This window comes from Chelon labrosus (genome assembly GCF_963514085.1).
Source record: "Chelon labrosus genome assembly, chromosome: 24".
Classification (NCBI taxonomy): Eukaryota; Metazoa; Chordata; class Actinopteri; order Mugiliformes; family Mugilidae; genus Chelon; species Chelon labrosus.
The window spans coordinates 10,947,169-10,966,585 of NC_140357.1; the positions used below are offsets into that span (position 1 = coordinate 10,947,169).

General features: G+C 44.6%; 1 protein-coding gene across 2 annotated transcripts; it reads left to right on the top strand.

The window, feature by feature from the left end:
• Positions 1-11,997: 11,997 nt before the first annotated feature.
• pou3f3b (POU class 3 homeobox 3b) lies at positions 11,998-13,688 on the top strand (the record flags this gene model as incomplete). 2 transcript variants are annotated; one of them, XM_084574849.1, is made up of 2 exons in its annotated part: positions 11,998-13,235; positions 13,590-13,688. In XM_084574849.1, the coding sequence occupies 2 exons, from the start codon at positions 12,033-12,035 to the stop codon at positions 13,686-13,688; spliced, it is 1,302 nt and encodes a 433-aa protein (XP_084430975.1). The 2 variants fall into 2 exon arrangements, with proteins under 2 accessions (XP_084430975.1, XP_084430974.1); XM_084574848.1 differs by having other exon boundaries at positions 12,033-13,244.
• Positions 13,689-19,417: the final 5,729 nt, after the last annotated feature.

Sequence of the window (19,417 nt, forward strand, 5' to 3'; positions counted from 1 at the left end):
AAAAAGAGCAGAAATTAGAATCGAATGAGCAGAGTTTATTCCCCTTTATTGACAAAAGCTGTGTTTACATTCATCTGACAGCTCTAGTTTGAGATGTTAAAATATTTAAACCCCTCTAATAGTGCAGGAAATGAGCTCGGATAGAAAAATAATATAAGAGGACATTTGTCTGAATTAATGTGATATTTTCTTGCCGTATTTTATACTTTTCCAAACATTTTAAAAGCAGGTAACGAGGCATTATTAGTGCGGTAATTTAAGCATCTGAATAAACTTCATCTGCTCCCAAACTAATGCAGATAGAAGACAGTGCACCACTACTAATGTAGACTCTCGCTACTGCTTTTCATTTATTTATTTTTAATCAGATTTGAGTATTTTCACCGGTGCGGCGTCAAAAACTGCCGCTCTCCTCTGATTGGTCCGCTCCGGGAGGCGTTTCCTCATCGGTGAAGCAGATTTTAAACGCCCAAGCGTGCTCTTGTTGCAGACGTATATTTGCACAACAATTTTTTTTAAGAAAACGTCAATATATATTTAAATTAAAATAAAAAAAATTATTTAAAACGTATTGGCTAGCTAAATGCTAGTCGATCTTGATATCTCTGCTTCGAACACTGTAGCCGTGCACAAATTTAAATGGAACTGCATTTCCCTCAAGTAAAAATCTGATCGCGTGACCACCGGTCAGCATAGCGGTGCACTTTGGCAAATTTTGCGGCGTCCGGAGCACGTTCTCTGCGCAACGAAGGCCGCGCGGAAAGACACGGCTAACGAACGTCGATGGACAATGAATGCAGAGGTGCAATACGGTGCCACCCACGCAGCTTGATTGGCAGGAATGCAACAGCACGGAGAGAAAGCCTCAGACTAAACAGACGGAGGCGAACGTAAATTGTCATTTTCTGGATTTAAGTCTAAACCTCACAGTGTAGACTTATGAGTCGGTTTCTAGTTCACTTATAAAAGAAGCAGGAGAAGGACTTCTGCAAGCTATTGAATCAAACATTTTGGCGTCCTGACGTGAGGCACACGGATTAGTGGTGAAACGTTACGTAACGGTGTCACCCAGAGTTTTAGCCGTAGGAGGAGGAGGAGGAACACACAGGTTCGGATAAATGTGGCAGAGACGGATGGTGACGACGCATTGAGACGCGTGTTAGTCATTGTCGTGGTTGGGGTGGGGTATGTGTTTGCGGCGGCGCTAATCCGAAAAAAAAGGTCTGCGACAAACACAGGAGCAGCACACCGGGGAGTTTGAGAGCGCGCCCTCGACCGTGCGCCGGGATCCGTGCATGCTTTGCAGAGCGTTCGCCTCACACCTGCAGTATGAAGGTTACAGTGTAAGGACAAGTAGATGCACGGCATTTCATTTCACGTGACGCCTTGTGTTATCTCAAGTTCACTCAGACCTTGATTTGGCGGTGGCGGGAGCGTAGTACAAGATCTTAGCACATCTGGCGCGAAAACTGCGCACATATCGGCAAAACCTGAAGTCAAACCCACGGGGGTTCGTTCAGGGACACAACACGCGGCGAAACGTGCTAGGCGGCAAATAGCACGCTTTTATTCGGCGCACATGTTCGCACGCGGCCGCCATCGCTTCCCGGAATGACACGCTGACAGTTGCGCGGGTGAAAGCCAAGAGCTGGGAGGGATATTTGACTTGACAGTCCATGCTGAGGCAATTTTCCATCATAGCCGAACTACAAAGTTCTATTGTATTCTCGTCTGTGCGGCATTGTTTCATTCTCCTCTGACGAGTCATCATTTATACAAGCTAAAGATCCCCTTTAGCTTGTAAAATAAAAAAAATAAAAAAAAGCTCTGAGAAAGGCTAAAGAGCCCCCTCCCAACATTTATTCAGTTTACAGTATCCCGTAGCCTCCGTTGCAGCCTGCACCGAGGCCCGCGTGGAGGGTGTGTGAGCTCGGAGAGGGCTCGGCGGCCAGCGTGTGATCCCCTCAAAGCCGCTTTTGTGACGCTCACGCCAGGCCTGGACAAAGACGGAGGGAGGCGATGGGAAGAGGGGAAAGAGAGAGAGAGAGAGAGAGAGAGAGAGTGGCCAGTCATGCTTCTGCTGCTGAGGCTTTCGCAGTTGTCGCCCTCCCAGAAATCCCTGCTCGGGAAGCGAACAGGTCACGAAGAAATGCCTGACTTCTACAAGCTTCGCAGCAACACAGTTAAGAGATGTAAATAATTCACAACTTTTTTTTTTCCTGCAGAAAAATCTACAGTAGCGTTCTTTTTTGACTTATATTGCCAAGAAAATAGTTTTAACCGATGCACGGTCTAGCCTTCTGCAGGTTTAAATCTGGACTAGGACTGTAGAGTGATCCTGAAATATTAAAGCTGCGAAAAATAAAATTAAAGTTGCCTCTGTTACGGTAAATACGGCAAATACTTGACGAACAAACAAGCAAGCAAAGCAAGAAGCGACAGCAGGTTTTTCCTTCAAATGCAGCTTAATCCTGATTGGTGCGTATGCCACGTCTCAGCCACAGAGCCCCGCCCACTTCACCCCAGTCACAGGAAGAGAAAACTGTGTGCAAGCTGGAGTAAAGTTAAAAATACCCACTAAATATTAGCTGCTTCAACGTGTGACGGTTATATATTCGCAAAAACGGCATCAACTGCGTGAAACTGGCTCCAAGTTTGCACTGAGAATACGCGTGTTCTGCAACTGCTGCTAAATGCCTCCAACATGGCCGACATCACCTAAACGGCCTCTTTTCAGTTCGCCTAGCTGCGTTTTTTTGCAGCGACCCGGTCTGCATGTGCAAAAGCTTTAAGCCGAGGTAAGGGGCGGAGGGAGGGAGGGAGAGCCGTGCAGGAGAAGATGTATGTAAACCCATTTCCAAACAAATGGGCCTGACTGCACGGCAACGGGGAGAGGTGCCATAAGCGTCCGGCGCGCATAATGCCCACATGAATCACGACTTCCTGGCTCGCGGAACGTGACCGCACAAGCTCGCGTATGAATAGCACACGTCACCCCCCCCCCCCCATCCCGGTCGCATATCATCAACAACAGTCGGCGACCCCGACGGCAAGGCCCCACCGTTCTGAAGTTGATCATTACTGTAGACGCCTCGACGCTGGGGACGCACTCAGACGCTCCTGCATGTTTGCATGGCGTGTGATGGAGATGCAGAACAGTATAATACAAGCTAAGCCTGCAGCAGTTAATATAGGGAGTGTCAAAGTGCGGCCTGAGGACCCATGGGGGCCCTGTGAGGGCTTTTAAAGGAACATATCAGCATTATATTTTTGCATGCACAGTAAGTATTTTTCCCCCCACTCTCCCACGCAGCCATTGCCCTCCATTCATTTCAGACTAAGTTGTTTGTCAATTATCAAACTGAGTTTTGAAAATTTTGCAAATATATCCCATATGTTTCCAAGCAGCTATTGACTTCCGTCAATCACGCGCACGATAAAAATGAATAAGCAGACTCGTGCAGCGCAATAAATCATTTTGGCAACGTTGCATCATTTTTGCAACGCGTCTTAGGCGCAGGTTGCTGCTTTGACGAAAACTAACACAAATTCAGATTCAGATTTAAAATTCAGTGGAAATCAATGGGACAGTCATTGAACATCTATTCAAGTTTTTAGAACTTTGTTTTTTTTAGAATCGCAGGCGTCAATAAAAAGTTTGATGATAAAAAAAAAATAAAGCAGTTCTGGTCAGAAATGAATGGAAGTCAATGAGTAACTGGAATTGGAGGAAAAATACGTACAATTCACAATATTTGAAAAAAAACTCCCTAAAACCTGCACTTTGCCTTTTAAAGCTACAACTATGTGTCCGTACACTCGATATAGAACATATACAAGATGGACAGACTGTAGGTTTTTCTGCAGGGATACTCTACAATGCAATATTCCTAAACGTGAACACTAAACGCTTGGTCCAAGCCGTGCAGTCCGGCTTCACCCCGAGAGGCCTGGCTCCGAGTCAGGGCACCTCCAGCCATCCCTGCATTAACAGTAGGACTCTGTGCAAGTCTAACAAACATACAAACATGCAAATCCGTGACAGCAGCGAGGCCGTCATTTAACCCTGACCGGGACGACGGCGTTGAGCTCGGCGACCGTAAAGACCAAGAGGCGGCGTTTCCTCAACGTTCCCCCCCTCTCATGAATATCAAAGACGACCAAGCGGCGGCAGCAGCAGCACACGAGGAAAAATTACAGCCCTATTATTTTATTTGCATTACCTGTAATAGGCAGCATATTGGGCGCTGTATTTATTGCCTTATCAGCGCCAGCTCGGCTGTAAACATTTGCTGATTTATTAGCCGCGCGGGCTTTGCCCAAACATCACATGTAATTACTGAGCAAACAGTGCAAAGACGGTGTCGGTGGAATTTTCTCCTCTTTCGCTACTTTTGTGGGGTTTTGTAATGGATTGACCAGACTTAGCGGAGAGAGGGGGAAGCGGGCTGCTTTGGTGAATGCGCCTATCACAGATGGGGAGGGGAGGTGGGGGGTCTTAGAGGCTAGTTTTTCCTCCTGCTGCTGGCTCAGACCCAGACATGCCTGTAGCCCCGACAGGGAATCAGAGAATGGCTGTTATTTGTACAGCTCTATATCCAGAGACACTCCTATCGGGGATGTGGTTAGTGTTGTTTTTTCTCCACCTGAGCGCCTGCTTCCATCCAATTATGTTGTTTGTCTTCTCAAAGACCTCAATAGCTCTAGCTTTGCGCTGCCCCCCCTGCACCCCTCCACCCCTCCCACACATCCACCCTGCTCCTCCGCACACTGTTCCACAAAGTTAGATAGAACTGGATCCATTAAGTTGAAGCGAAATGAACAAAAAAAAGAAGAAGTGCGACGGAGGGTTACCCTAGGTGCGCCCGTTCTTCTGTTATCCAATTTTACTGGGATTTGGAGTGATTTGCGCCCGGCTCCCCGAGGGAAATAAATACTTTGATTAATGTAATCCTGGGCAGGGTGGTGCCACAAACCCCCCCCATCGCCCCCCAAGCCTAGCATCCTCAGGGACCGCCACTGTTTAACAAACAAAAACAGGGACTATGGAGAGACGTGCCACGAACCAGTCGGCTGCAGACGTCTGTAGATTTCCAGTGGATTTAGCTTAATAACACAATATCATTCTTGATTAGCATGTGCAACACAGATAGAACAAAAATTATATATATATTAATATATATTTATATATATCAACATAGGCCGAACACTGATTTGCATACACAACAACTCTGGTTTGTTTTGATGGCGCCTCTGGTGAGGAGGTGGGGAGGGTTTACGTGTCCATGCTTTACATCTGTATGTGCGGATGAGGGAGTTACTGAGAGAGAAGGAGGGAGGGAGGGAGGGAGGGAGGGGGTGGAGCTGAAGACTGACAGACAAAGCACCCCCCCACCACCACTACTACCACCACCACCACCACCACCTCCTCCTCCTCCTCTCTTGCACAAACACACATTTCTCCTCTCTCTCTCCTGTGACACTTCGTTCCATCTTTGCCGACCCCCCCACCACACGAGTCACTCCCCTCCTCACCAGCACCCCCACCCCTTTTCCTGTTTGCATGCATATATACATGTCTATGTATGTCGTTTCATCCCCACACTAAAAAAAAAAAGTGCAACTTTTGACCTTTTTATTTCTAAATTGAATCTCCCGCCTCACTCTCTCTTTCCGTCCACAAATAATTAATTCCATCTAATTGAAACCTGCCTCTACTCTAAACTAATAATAATAATAAAAAAAATTAAAAAAGCATGGACTTCTTTGGGAATTAATAATATCAGCTGCATTTATTTTTTTATTATTATTCATTTAGTTTTGTTTTTGTGCACTTTTCACACCAAATCCTCACCTCCCCGAGCCCTGACTCTTGCTGGAGAATCACTGTAACATATAATCTTTACAAGCTGCAGGCCTGTAATGCTGCACAGGGCAATTACCAGCCCCACACCAGTGGAGTAAGAGGTGTATATATAACTCTATATTGGCCTTAAATGATAGAATATTAATAAAGAGCCTCTGTGTGGTGTGAATGGGCGAAGAAGAAAAAAAAAAGAAAAAGAAAGATTGAAATTGAAGGCATGTTTAATGCTCATATTCAGTGTAGCCCATTTAATTAACGGTATAGTAGCTGCATTATCATTTAAGTGCTCCAAGTTGGACTCGGCTTTAAATCAACGTTTGGCCCTGACGCGAGACGCACTCAACGTATGTCGTTTCGGATTAGTGACTGGACCAAAGGGAGGAGGAGGGGAGGGGGAGAAAATAAATTATGGAGCCCATAGGCAACTTAAGTAGGCCATAATTAAAAAAAAAAAAAAAAAGGAATTGCATCAGTTTAATCTGAATATTGTAACCAGGGGTTTTTACGCACGTTTCCTGAGCCTCGTATAAATCCGAGCGTCATAAATTTAGTAGAATCAGAGTGATCAGAGGAGGAGGGGGTGATAATATATTAATTGATTTCCATTAATGTTTTTTTTTTTTTTGTCCGTGTCCCTGCTTAATATTTCAGGACCTCTTTGCTTGTTTCGTGCAAGTTCGCGGATAAATCAGGCGGCAGTAAATAAAACAAACACACGGCCTCCCTCCCTGCCACCAATAACAGTCACTGTTGCGCCATGACAGAATGCGTAATAACGCGCAAGAGCCGCTTTGATGCTTTGTTGCTACTGCTGCTGATGATGATGAAGAGCAACACAGGGTAGTGTAACACTAAACGGCCGGCCATGCGTGCAGCAAAAAAAAATAAAAAAATCGCCATGCACTAATTCCTGGGATGATTCACTCGTTTGCTAATAATTCTCAAAGTCTCCGGTTTAGTCATATGCTTCCGCAAAAAGACCCTCTGCCTCAGATTTACCCCTGCAGATGGCTTAAAACAGACTATTTGCATATCAACTGGCTGTCATTGATAGGCTGCTGTCGCAGACGCGCACGGACGGATCAATAATACAGGCCTGGGTTTGTCTTTACGCAGCTCCTGATGGCGGCGTGAAATAATAATTCAACCCAAGCGAAATTGGGATATCTTTAAACAGTGGGTAATTCAATTAAGCGTTTAATCGCATCTGGGGCTGGTGGGTGGTGGGTTTTTGGGGGAATCAGAATGTGTCTGAGCTCAGATCCTGACATGCAACTTGATTTATTTTTATATTTTTTGGATAAACACTGGAGATGTGGTGTGTCGTTTCGTGTGGCTAAGTAAGAGCACACGCACTGCAAAAATAAATTTTAAAATTTTAAAAAATGAATAAAAAAAATAATTAATTTTGAGTCAGAGTTGTCTCGCTTTTACAGTGCATAATTGCATAATTTAAATCTAAATATGTTTTTTGCGAAAGTTAAATTATAAATAAACTAAAGTAGCTCATGTGTGAGTGGATTTTTTAATTTGTGGAATAAATAAATAAATTAAAATTCTCATAAATATGTAGTTGATTTAGAATTGTGACATAACATGGACCGGGTTTTTTGCAGTGTAATGTACATATTTGCAGCATTTGCATTATGAGGAAGCGCGACACCTGGCGGCAGTTATATATATTTATTTATATATTTATTTATATACATACATATATATTTTAACTACTTATATTTATTTATTTTTTATGGTGAAGCCATCTACAAACTCCCACGACTCCGTCCACAGCTACAATAGCAGGCCTGTTAGATTTAACGACACTTTGATCTCATTTAAATATCGCGATAAGTTGTTTCCTTCTGAAGCCGAGATACTAGACAATTAAATTCCCAGTCAGACTCATTTTAGCTACGTTTAAGTCATTTTTAAAAAGGAAACTGCTAAATAAAAATAAAACAAAAAGCCTAAGCTGTGTTTAATAATTAGCTCTTATTAAGAAAAGCTTTAATTTACAGTAATGGCATCACTGTAACGCGTTACCGTCCCGGCACCGGTGCTGCTGGCCCGGGACACGGAGCCTCTTTTCATCTCGACTCCAGTGCACAAACATACAGCTTAATGCGACTAGTGTTTCCCTCTTTTATTGGGCTCTCCATGGCTACCAAGTGCTGGGCTCAGAAATGCTCTCACCCCCCCAAATCAATGAAGAGGGGGGAAAAGGAGTTAACCCGTGAGAAAAAGAAGAAGAAGAAGAAAAAAGGAAACTAAACGACTTTTCCCTCAAATTCACATCCTCGGCGGCGATCTCTCTCTCTCTCTCTCTCTCTCTCTCTCTCTCAAGAAACGCAGCGGAGGGAGAAGTTGCTCAAGGCTGCTATTAGATAATTTCACCGCGACCGGACCGGACGCCTCTGTTTTTGGAGCTGTTGCCTCGTTCCTTGGAAGAGCTCCAAAAAAACAAACCAAAAAAAAACAAGCATTCATTAAAATCCGAAGCTATTTATGTGCAATCACAAGCTTTGTCTGGAGAACTGTGGCCCGACCAGCGACTGGCTGCTGCGTGTAAACTTTAAACAAACTTTGCAGCGGCGAGATCGATTTATATTAAACGATTTCATATTGCACTTGCCTACGCGATCCCTCTGGAGGATTCAACCGAGGGGTCTCTCTCTCTCTCTCCCTCTCCCTTTCACTCCCTCCCTCCTTCTCTCTCACCCCCTCTCTCCCTCTCTCTCTCTCTCTCTCTCTCTCTCCCTCCCTGCTTAAAATGTGATTGATTGCACTTTTCTCCGGTGGACGCTCGCTGCAAAACGGCGCAGCTCATCCATGTGCGCGCTGTTTCTCTAAAAGCAAAAGAAAAGATATAAAGGCTGGGGCGCAAACTGCGGCGCGCGTATTGATTTTTACGCATTCTGAGGGCTGCTGCTGGGGAGGGGGTGCCAAAAAAATAAAAAAAAAAAGAAATGAAAAAGAAAGAGGACGGATTTATAATTCGGTTTTAAATCTAAGTTACATAGATTGTGGCTGCGCACCGGCGCTGAAATGTGATTTAAAGCAGCAGCAGAAGCATAAACAGCAACAGCGGTGAGTCCGGGAGGAAGCTCGGTGTGCGGAGGAGCAATGCGCAAGAAGACGGCGGTGAACTCTAAACACTCCTCTTGCGTGGAAAAGGAAAAAAGAAAAAGAAATGATTGTTGACTTACCTTGTGTCCGAGTAAAGAAGGAGAACAGCTTCACATTGTTTTTTCCCCCCACCTCGCAGCCTGTAAACGGTTATCTCCCTTCACTAGGACTCGGTGCGCCCTAAGATTTTCTTTCCTCTGCCTCAACTGAGCAGGAGCACTCCTCGGCTCCCGCTATTATTTTCACTAAAATATATGAAAATTTATGCAAATGAAAATCAGCACTAACTGTTCGTCTCTTGTTATACTTGGGGATGATTTTTTTTTCCTCCTCTCCCCCCTTTCTTTCTTTCTTTCTTCCTTTCTTTCTTTTTTTTTTTTTTTTGCATACAAAATAAATGAACCCCCACCACCACCACCACCACCACCCCCCAGCCCAGCAGCAGCAGCAGGGAACTTGGGGACCTTTTATAATAAGCAAATAAATAATAAACACATCATATATCAGAGAGGAGTCTTTTTTTTTTTGTTTTTTGTTTTTTTTTGTTTTTACGCGCTCTGATTTTTTTCGGGGAGCATTTGTGGAGCAGCTTTTGACTCTCCTTTTACACAGATTACACATTTTTTTCAGTTTTTTTTTTTTGAGGAGCCCTCTTTTCCGCATGTGCATGTCCCTCGGTGTCACGTTTCCACCAGCCGGCCCTGCCTCAGAGCGCGCAGTGTGGACCGAGCAGCGGTAATTTAGACAGAAATCCTCACTGTATATTAATGAATAGAGGGAGGGGCCCCCCAGTGGCTCTGGCCCCTAGCCTGCCCATTCAATGTAAACAAATCCACGAGGCTCCCTCGGTTTTGAGCCCAGTCCAAGTTAAATCTACTGGGATGAGGAGGGAGGGGGGTACACAGCCTACCCCACTGCCTCATATTTGCCCCTAAATCCCATCTTTGCTCGTCTCTGATTTGGGAGCTTATGAGGAAATGTCCGGGGTTAAGGTGTGACATGCGCACAGGTTCCAAATTTCCAAATATCAGAGGCCTTGATTTTGTCCAGCCGGACACCCCGAACTCAACCGATGGAGCTGTGCAGCTGTAACTTATCACCACCCATGGGTGCGTCCGTGTAGGAGCAGGGGTCCCGCCGCGCTCTTAACAAAAAGCCCCATTCATCTCTGGGGGTTACGTGGTCATCTTCAGTAATGGGGCGCTTTTTAAGGGCTATATTTCATATATATGTGTGTGTGTGTGTGTTATTTTTTTTTCCAGCACACACACACAAATCCCCCAAGGACTGCTCAATTTGCCCTTGTTTCGGTTGCCACTTTCTCTTCCGCCGTGCTTCAGTGAGGTTGCCTGTGCGCGGCGTTTCCGCATGGAAGCGTCCCCGCAACCTTTTGTGGCGTTAACTCCTCGGGAGCCGAGGGAGCTGCGCGCCGGCTGCAGAGCGTCCCCCCTCCGCGCTCTGCACTTGTTCTCGCGTCGCTCCGAGGTCCATTAAACCGACTTTTATTCGATTTGAGGGGTTAGGGGGAGACGCTCCCGTACACGCCAGAAACTTCAGCTGTGGCGTGCAGCATTTGGCGAGCCTTTTCTTTTTCCTGGACGTCCCAGACGGAATTGACCCCCTCGCGTGTGTCAGTGTCCTGTAACGCAACCAGATGAGGGTAGATAATGATAGCTGTCACCAATTTCTCCTTTAATATCAGGTGCGCAGTGCGCATTCCGCATGAAAACTCAAGATTTAGACGCGTAAAAGCACTTTACGCACATTTACGCACAGTTTTCTTGACTAAACAGAGTGTGTTCATGCATTTGAGCAAATCCTTGTGCTTATTTATTTTCTAACAGGTGTAAACTTCTTCCTGAACATGCTGGAAAATAGACTACATGATATAAAAGAGGTTCCTCTTTATGGCTGATCGGGTCATGATCGTCCCAAACGAGAGGTCACAGTTTATGGAGCGTCCTTCTTTTTTTATTTACCCCTTCACCCCTGTTTGTGTACTAGTATCTCAGTACTATTTACTACCAAGTTGTATCCCCCGTTTTTGTTTGGAGTGCAATTAAAAATCAGCCAATTGGAACAGCCGGAAGGAGGGCTCCTGCGCCCCGGAGCAAGGCTGGCGAGACGTGCCAATCACACCCCGGGTAGCCAATGAGCGCGGACGCACGGGGTAAACACCGCGTCCTCTGGCTGGCGAGCGGGGGCGGGACTACGCCGCCTGTCAGGGAGAGAGAGAGAGAGAGAAAGAGATATAGAGAGAGAGAGGCGGAGAGAGAGAGAGAGAACAAGCGAATGAGAGGGGAGGCTTGCAAGCAGCGCCGTGCACTGTTAAACTGGATTGTACTTCAACGGGAGTTTGCGGTTTGGCAGGTTTATATACATCAAAACAGAACAAAGAGATAGGCTCTACAGTGCTATAAAAGAAGAGAGAGAAAAGAATAAAGCGAGGGAGAAATCTCGGCGACTGAATTACAAAAGAACTGAGGACGCTCCGCTAATGTTTTTCACACCCAGAGAGGACATAAACCGGGACTTTGTACATTGTGGAGAATTTTTGCGAGGCTTTTTTTTTTGTTTTTTTGTTTTTTGTTTTTTTTCTTGAGCGGCCACCAAAAGTTTGTTTGGGACAAGGCTTTTTTTTTTTTACCCCCCCACCACCCACCCCCAACTGCTGTATATTTGAATTTTAATGTTCGCACTCGCATCGCAGTGCGAAACTTTTAAAACGGACTGCACATGGTTTCAAAGGGCTTCTGAGAGAACCTGGAATTTTATTCTTCGACATCCATGCAGAAGTGTCTGAACTAGAATGTTGTAAATACATGCGGATTTTATTCAGTTTCCTGACTCCGTTTTTGAAGCTTCTCCCTTTTTTTTTTTTTTTTTGGTTTTTGCGTTTTTACGCACGTCGATGGTGTTTGCCAAAAACCTACCCATACTTTTAAAGTTTGAATAATTCATGAGATACAATTTGCCTGCTCGAAAGAAGTGACTGTAAAAAGGGAGGGGGGTTATCACAAACATATTCATAAGGGTTGACGGAATGGCCACCGCGGCTTCCAATCCTTATCTACCCAGCAATAGCATCTTATCGTCCGGCTCCATCGTGCACTCTGACTCCGGCGGTGGTGGCATGCAGCCGGGCAGTGCTGCGGTTACCTCGGGTTCTGGGGGCTACAGGGGAGACCCCTCGGTCAAGATGGTACAGAGTGACTTTATGCAAGGCGCGATGGCAGCGAGCAACGGGGGGCACATGCTGAGCCATGCCCATCAGTGGGTGACATCGCTCCCGCACGCCGCCGCGGCGGCAGCAGCAGCCGCTGTCGCTGCAGCTGAAGCCGGATCACCTTGGTCGTCGAGTCCCGTCGGGATGGCTGGCAGCCCGCAGCAGCAGGACGTGAAAAACTCCGGCAGAGACGATCTGCACACGGGCACCGCGCTGCACCACAGGCCCCCTCACTTAGCTCCCCATCAGACTCACGCCGGGGCTTGGGGGAGCACGACTGCGGCTCACATTAACTCCATATCCGGGGGGCAGCAGCAGCAGCAGTCGCTGATCTACTCCCAGCCGGGAGGCTTCACTGTGAACGGGATGTTGAGTCCGGGGAGCCAGAGCCTGGTGCACCCGGGGCTGGTGAGAGGAGACACCCCGGATCTGGACCACGGCAGCCACCACCACCACCATCACCACCAGCATCCGCATCACCAGCACCACGGCGGCGTCAACAGCCACGACGCGCACTCGGACGACGACACGCCGACCTCGGACGACCTGGAGCAGTTCGCCAAGCAGTTCAAGCAGCGGAGGATCAAGCTGGGCTTTACGCAGGCGGACGTCGGCCTGGCTCTGGGCACCCTGTACGGGAACGTTTTCTCTCAGACAACCATCTGCAGATTCGAGGCTCTGCAGCTCAGCTTCAAAAACATGTGCAAGCTCAAGCCTTTGTTAAACAAGTGGCTCGAGGAGGCCGACTCGTCCACCGGCAGCCCCACCAGCATCGACAAGATCGCGGCGCAGGGGAGGAAGCGAAAGAAGCGCACGTCCATCGAAGTGAGCGTCAAGGGGGCTCTGGAGAGCCACTTCCTGAAATGCCCCAAACCCTCGGCCCAGGAGATCACCAGCCTGGCGGACAACTTGCAGCTGGAGAAAGAGGTGGTTAGAGTGTGGTTTTGCAATAGGAGGCAGAAGGAAAAACGGATGACGCCCCCGGGAGTGGCGCAGACGCCGGAGGATGTGTACTCTCAGGTCGGCAATGTGAGTGCAGAAACACCGCCCCCCTCCATGGACTGCAAAAGAATGTTCAGTGAAACATAGAAAAAGCACACCAGAATATTTTATAAGAATTTAAACTGATTAAAAAAAAAAGAAAGCATACAGACTATCGCTGCCAGGATAGCCAAAAACATTTTTTTGATACTGTGATTGTGAGGGAATATGAATGAGACTGCAAAAATGTGTTATCTATTTTTCACCAGAGAGAGAGAGAGAGAGAAACAGCAACCTTTCTTTTCCCCCTTTTTCCTCCCTTCAGAAAAACAAACCTTCTTCCAGGCCCTAAATGTCTTAACCTAAAAGGTTCCTTCTGCTTTTTTCTTTCAGGGGCATTTTTTAGTAGATTACTTAAAAGATGCAAGTGAAGCGAGCGACCAGAGGGTGACAACTACAAGTTCATTCCACCAGGTAATTTTGGCGCATTGAGGCACACCAAGGAGGAAACCCAAGTATTGTTTTTATTTCTCCTTTTCCTTCTTCTTCTTCTTCTTCTTCCTCTTCTCCAACAAAAATAATAATTCCCCCACTCCTCCTCCTCCACCACCTCCACCTCCTCCTCCTCATAACCCTGTGTTTGATTGAAGAAAACAAAGGAGCAGGCATTTTTTTTGTATATTTAGAATCGAACCGCCTCCCTCCTGTCTCCAAAAAAAATAAAAGATAAAGAATTAAAGAAGGGGGGAAAAACTGCAACAATGCGAAGAAGAGGAGTGACATCCACGAAGCTTCCATCGCGATTTTTCTTTTTTCCTTTTCTGAGATGGACTGCATGGTTTCATTTACACACACAAATACGGAGGATTAAGGGGGTCTTTTTATTTCCACGCTGAGGCCCTCATGAGCCCAGAAAGACATTCAGGACCAGGACTGCCTGATCTCAAAGATCACCTTCTCTTTTTTAAAAAAATATTATTTAACGGACACCGTGAGTGGATTTCTTCTTACCCTTTTTTTTTTCCTTTCCCAACAAGTAGAGCATAAGACATTTGAAAAGACTCCTCGAGCTGCACTTATTTGAAGAAAAGAAAAGAACAAAAAAAAAAAATAAAAAAAAAAAATCTGTTGCCAAGTGTGACTGAGTGGGTGCTGTGGATATATTAATGCTGCCCTTTGTAAGCAGTGTTCTTTGGTAGGTTTTAATAAACAAAAACTCTGTAAAGTCCGGCAATATAGATCACTAGATCAGATCCTGATCTGAGTTATTTACTTTATATTTTTCATCAGAATGACTTGTTTTAATATTTTATTCGGGGTTGTTCCAAGCGGTAATTTATTTTTCTTCCCCTTCAACTCGTGTAAGATGATTTCCCCTTCTCTTGTTTATTTTTTTTTTCTTTCTTATATATATATATATTTTTTTTTTCTTTTTGAGCCCTTATTTGTTTAATTTTGTATTTCTAAAGGAGCACAAATCACCGTGAGCTGACCGTTGTTAGGTAATAAGGGTATATTTTGATGTGATCATTTGATTGTAATTTAATTTCCAGTAGTGGTTCCGTGCGAGCTGATTGAGACACAATAAATTTGTTAGAATGAAATGCAAGCATCTTGTGTTTTGCGATTTATATTCTTCAACGGGGGCTAAGCCTGTGTGCCTTTGTTATTGTTTCTATTTTGTTTTATTTCTTATGTGCATGCAGAGCAGCTGGAGCTCATGGAGAAAATGGTGGACTGCGCTGCTTTTACGCACAAAAAAAAAAACATGACAATACTCAACCTTTACATGTTGAAAAATATATATTTGCTCACTAATAGATGGGTGACATAAGCTGGCGTGTTAACATGGCGTCCCTAAACGTGTTAAATGCAATAAATGTGCACTTTTATTTCAAGTTTTAAATGAAACATGGCTGCAGGCCTGCACAAAGGCTCCTCTGTTTGTTTACATGTGCTGCTGCTGCTGCTGTTGCTTCCCCAGGCCTGCAGAAAAAAATTTAAGATAATAATTTAAAAAAAAAAAAAAAGAGAGAGAAAAAAGAAGAAGAAGAACCCTCAGTATTGTGCACTTGATGTCATTTATGCAGTATGTAATATAATGTTTACGCTGCAGATTGTAGCTCATGCGTAAAAAGATAAATAACAAGGTGGAGAGCAGGAGCTTGGCCTGGTCTGGGTTCAGATTTTGGGGCATGCAACTTGAAAAATGTTCCTTCCTTTCTTCCTTCCTCCACGCGAGGCACAGGTGTGAGCTCCGTGGAGCGTTGTTTTAGGATCCGGGGCACTGGGTCACGGAGGTTATTGATCGTCTGCGCAGAGCTGAGCAGTTACACACGACGCTGATCGTGGAATGTGTGCGATATGAAAAGTGTGTTCTGTCAGAGCTGGGAGGTGTAAACCAGCTCACATGCAAACACTGGAGCTAAAGTGCGCGTAATAATTGAAAACAAACCCAGTGTTCAGGTTATTTTTTTTACTGCTTTTGCGCCAGGACTTTTTCTCTAACGTCTCCCTGTGCTCCAAACTTTTCTTTTTTTGCCCCCCACCGCCACCTCCCCACCTCTCCTTCCTCCTTCTACTTGTGTGTGCTCGCCTATTCAGCAAAACTCACATAACGTGTCCCCCTCGCTGCTGGATTTTTGAATTTCGCGGATGATTTCCCGTCCCAGTTGCTTAGCAACTGAATTCAATGATATAGAGAAAGTGGGCATCATTTTTCTTTGTCTCCACGAGTGAAAGTGGCAGCAGAGCCACACACACACACACACACTCAGTCTCTCCAGAAGTTTCATTTTTATTGATTTATATTTAATGATAATACAAATAATTTTAAAGGTGATTTAAAGAGAGAATATTTTAAATTAATTTGGAGGCAATATTAGAATTTAAAATATTTTGGCGCATGCTGATTTAGGAGAAACAGAGTAGTTTTTTTAAAATAAAATAAAAATAAAAAATACTAAAGCACACGTGCAGTGAGGCTCCGCTTTGCCCTGACATTTCCCCTACCTATGCACGCGCTCATTATGCATGCAGCAGTTCTTGTGCAGCTCTGTATAAAATATCCAATGCAAAGTCACATGACGAGATAAGCCCCCCCAAACGCGACGAGACCTTCACCGAGGAGAGGAACCACTCGAGGTTCCTCCTGAATCCCAACAGCAGCAGACCTGCAAAAAAAAAAAAAAACAGAAGCCAGCGAGCTCGCGTGGCTTGCGAGGAAATATCCCAATCTAGATTTTACCAAGGGGCGACGCACACACACACACACACACACACACACAAAAAGAAGAGTTTCAAATCTCATAATGGGTTTTGATCCGCCTATTCTCCAACAGCTTTGCCTTTTTTCATGGGTCTTCAAAACCGTGTTGGCAGCAGCATGGGTGTGCGTGAGTGAGAGTGAGTGCAGCGATACGTTCAGGCCCTGGGAGCACTTCGCTTCTCCCCCCTCCACCCCCCTGCTATTGATTTAGGACGCCAGTGGCCCAACAGGCTCGTCGCGGCCATTCTCGCTAATTAAAGTGGCGCGTTGTCACAGCGCTCTGCTCCTTAAAAGCAGAACCTGAGCCGAGGAAGTGGAGGGATTTCTCCTGAAAGAATTATTATTAATATTCCACGTGGCTGTCAGTCAGCTAGTGGCACTGACAGAAGGTCGATTCTGTCACCATATAGCTCCAATAATCTTTAATCACACAGATCTTTATTTTAAATCTCCTCCTGCGTAAAAGCCACACACATCCAACTTTTACGCACCAACTTAAAAGCGTTATTTCATAGATTCATCACGTCAAAAGGCTTTAAATCATATTTATTAATCCTGCAAATGTCAGTTTAAGCACTTTTTAACGGCCTGTGCAACTTTAGCCGCAGCCCCGCTTGCTTTTGCAGCCCAAACCGAGCAAACGCACAACACCGCGCCAGGTGAAAATGGCGCAAACGCGCTCACACGCATTGGTTCATATTTACTCCACGTGTCGAGCGCATGAATATGGATTATTCTGAGCTGTTCTCCGCAGGGAGCCTTCCTCTTCCACGTCTACACGGATTTATCTCTGCTGCAGAAGAAGAGGAGGAGGAGGAAAGAAAAAAAAAATCTGAAAATATTCTCCTGTCTGGTTCTGACTGCTGACTCCCCATCACCTTTGTTTCTCTTATTTCTACAGTAAGTTTCGTTCGTTCAGCTCTTTTTATTTTATTTTATTTTATATAAATATATATATATATATATATATTCTCACTTTTCCTGCACAGAAATATATTTTAAAAAAATTATCTGAATTCCAAAAAAGAAAAGAAATAATTAATCGTCACATTTATTGGTTTCATTTTGATTTTTATTACATTTTATTTTAGAGAAAATTCAGCAGTTGTGTGCACGAATTATAATAATTATTATAATTATTTATTTATTTGAGAATTATTTATTTTATTTATTTCATTTATTTGAGAATATTTATCAGAGTCAAACGTGAGGAACAGATGATAACAGGCCTCCATGTAGATGGAGTTTATCAAGATCGTGACAGCAGCGAGAAGAAGAAGAAGAAGAGGACGTTTTAAATATGACGTGACTCTCGGGGGTTTCCTCTCTATAAATTGTGAAGGTCATGGTGTTGTGAGCAGGCAGCGCGGATGAGGTAGAGGAGGGGTGAAAGGAGTCTGTCTGCGTTTTCAAAGGAGCTCTCCTGTAACGCGTTTTCATCCACCTCTCTCTCCGAATTGCCACCTTCAAGTCGAGCGAGGTGGCTGATATTTATCCGCAGAAGAAATTAAAAACCTTGAAAAAATACCCTCTTGTTACGATTCTTCATCATTTGGAGGTGTTTTTAAAAATAAAATAACCTTATATATTAAGTGCATCCATTAAATCTGCTCTGATTTAATTATAAATGTATATATATTATAGTTTTTGGTGACTATATCTCTTAAATACTAATAGAAATATCTTCTCAACTCAAACGGGACGTTTCTTTTTTTTCAAGCGTAATATTTAAGTTTTTAAGGATTTAAATTAAAGGAGCGTTTTTAAGAAATAGGATAAAATAAAACCGATATTTATTCTGTGGATATCTGCTGAGCAGCTTGTGTGTGAGTGTGTGTTTGGATCAGTTCGGCAACTAATTTGCCAAAGTGCAGGAAAAAGTTGCAGCTCAGAGTTCAGGCACGTTCACAGACACTTTATTATTTTACTTTATTTATTTATTTATATTCCACTTACACGCAACTCTTCTCATGCACCAGTTTCTTATCAGAAATATACAAAAAAATAAATAAATAAATAAAAAATAATTAAAAATAGAATCAGTAGAAAACAACCGCCCAAACTATTTATTCTGACATATTTAAAAACATTTAAATAATGCCCAATTTACAATTTTACGATTATATTTCCCACAATAAAAACCTTTTACTACTATAAACCACGCATGTTCTTGTTTTTCTATTCATTTATTTTTGCCTCTCCAGCTTCCCTGACCTTACAGCGCCACCCCGTGGCAGGTGGCGGCAGCTGCCACTATCAGCGGCCTTGAGGTTTCACTCGGTTCATGAATTAAACCTGACCTTTTAGGGCGAGGATCTACTTTTATACACTTCTAAAGAGGATTTTAAGGCGCTTTTATTGCAAATGGTCAAGCGACAGGAAATGTGTTTTGGATGCTTTCTAAATTACAAAAGAAAAACTTTTGAATTCCCAGAAGAGGAGGAGGATTTTATACACTGGATGCTCTCGCTTCTCCCTCAACGCCTTCCTTTCCTGCAGAAACCCCTCGTGTGTGTATGTGTGTGTGTGTGTGCAGCATCCCATTCCTCGGGGTTAAACGCCCGCCGCCCCACCCCTGTTGATGATCCCCATAAAAGAAGGCCAGCCCCTGCTTTATTTGTAGCCATGGGAACCGGGAAGCTAGTTAGCGAGCTTTCACGTCCTCTCCTTGTTGTTTATCCGGATGGATGGCACGAGGGGGGCGGCGGCGGCTTTTCAGGGGCTGCGGATGATATCCACTATCGTTCCTGAGGCTGTTGCTGCAAGTAAAGGAGCTGCAGTTGGAACTGGAGAAGTATTAGCGTCACATCTGTTTGAGTTCATGCACTCATCTTGGTGTTTTGGTCACGTCTCGTGTTTCAACTTGTTCACTTGTTCGCAGTTAGTCGATAAAACCTGCAAAGTGGCTACGACGTTAACAGAGGCCTCTCAACTACACAAGTTGTCTTTGAAC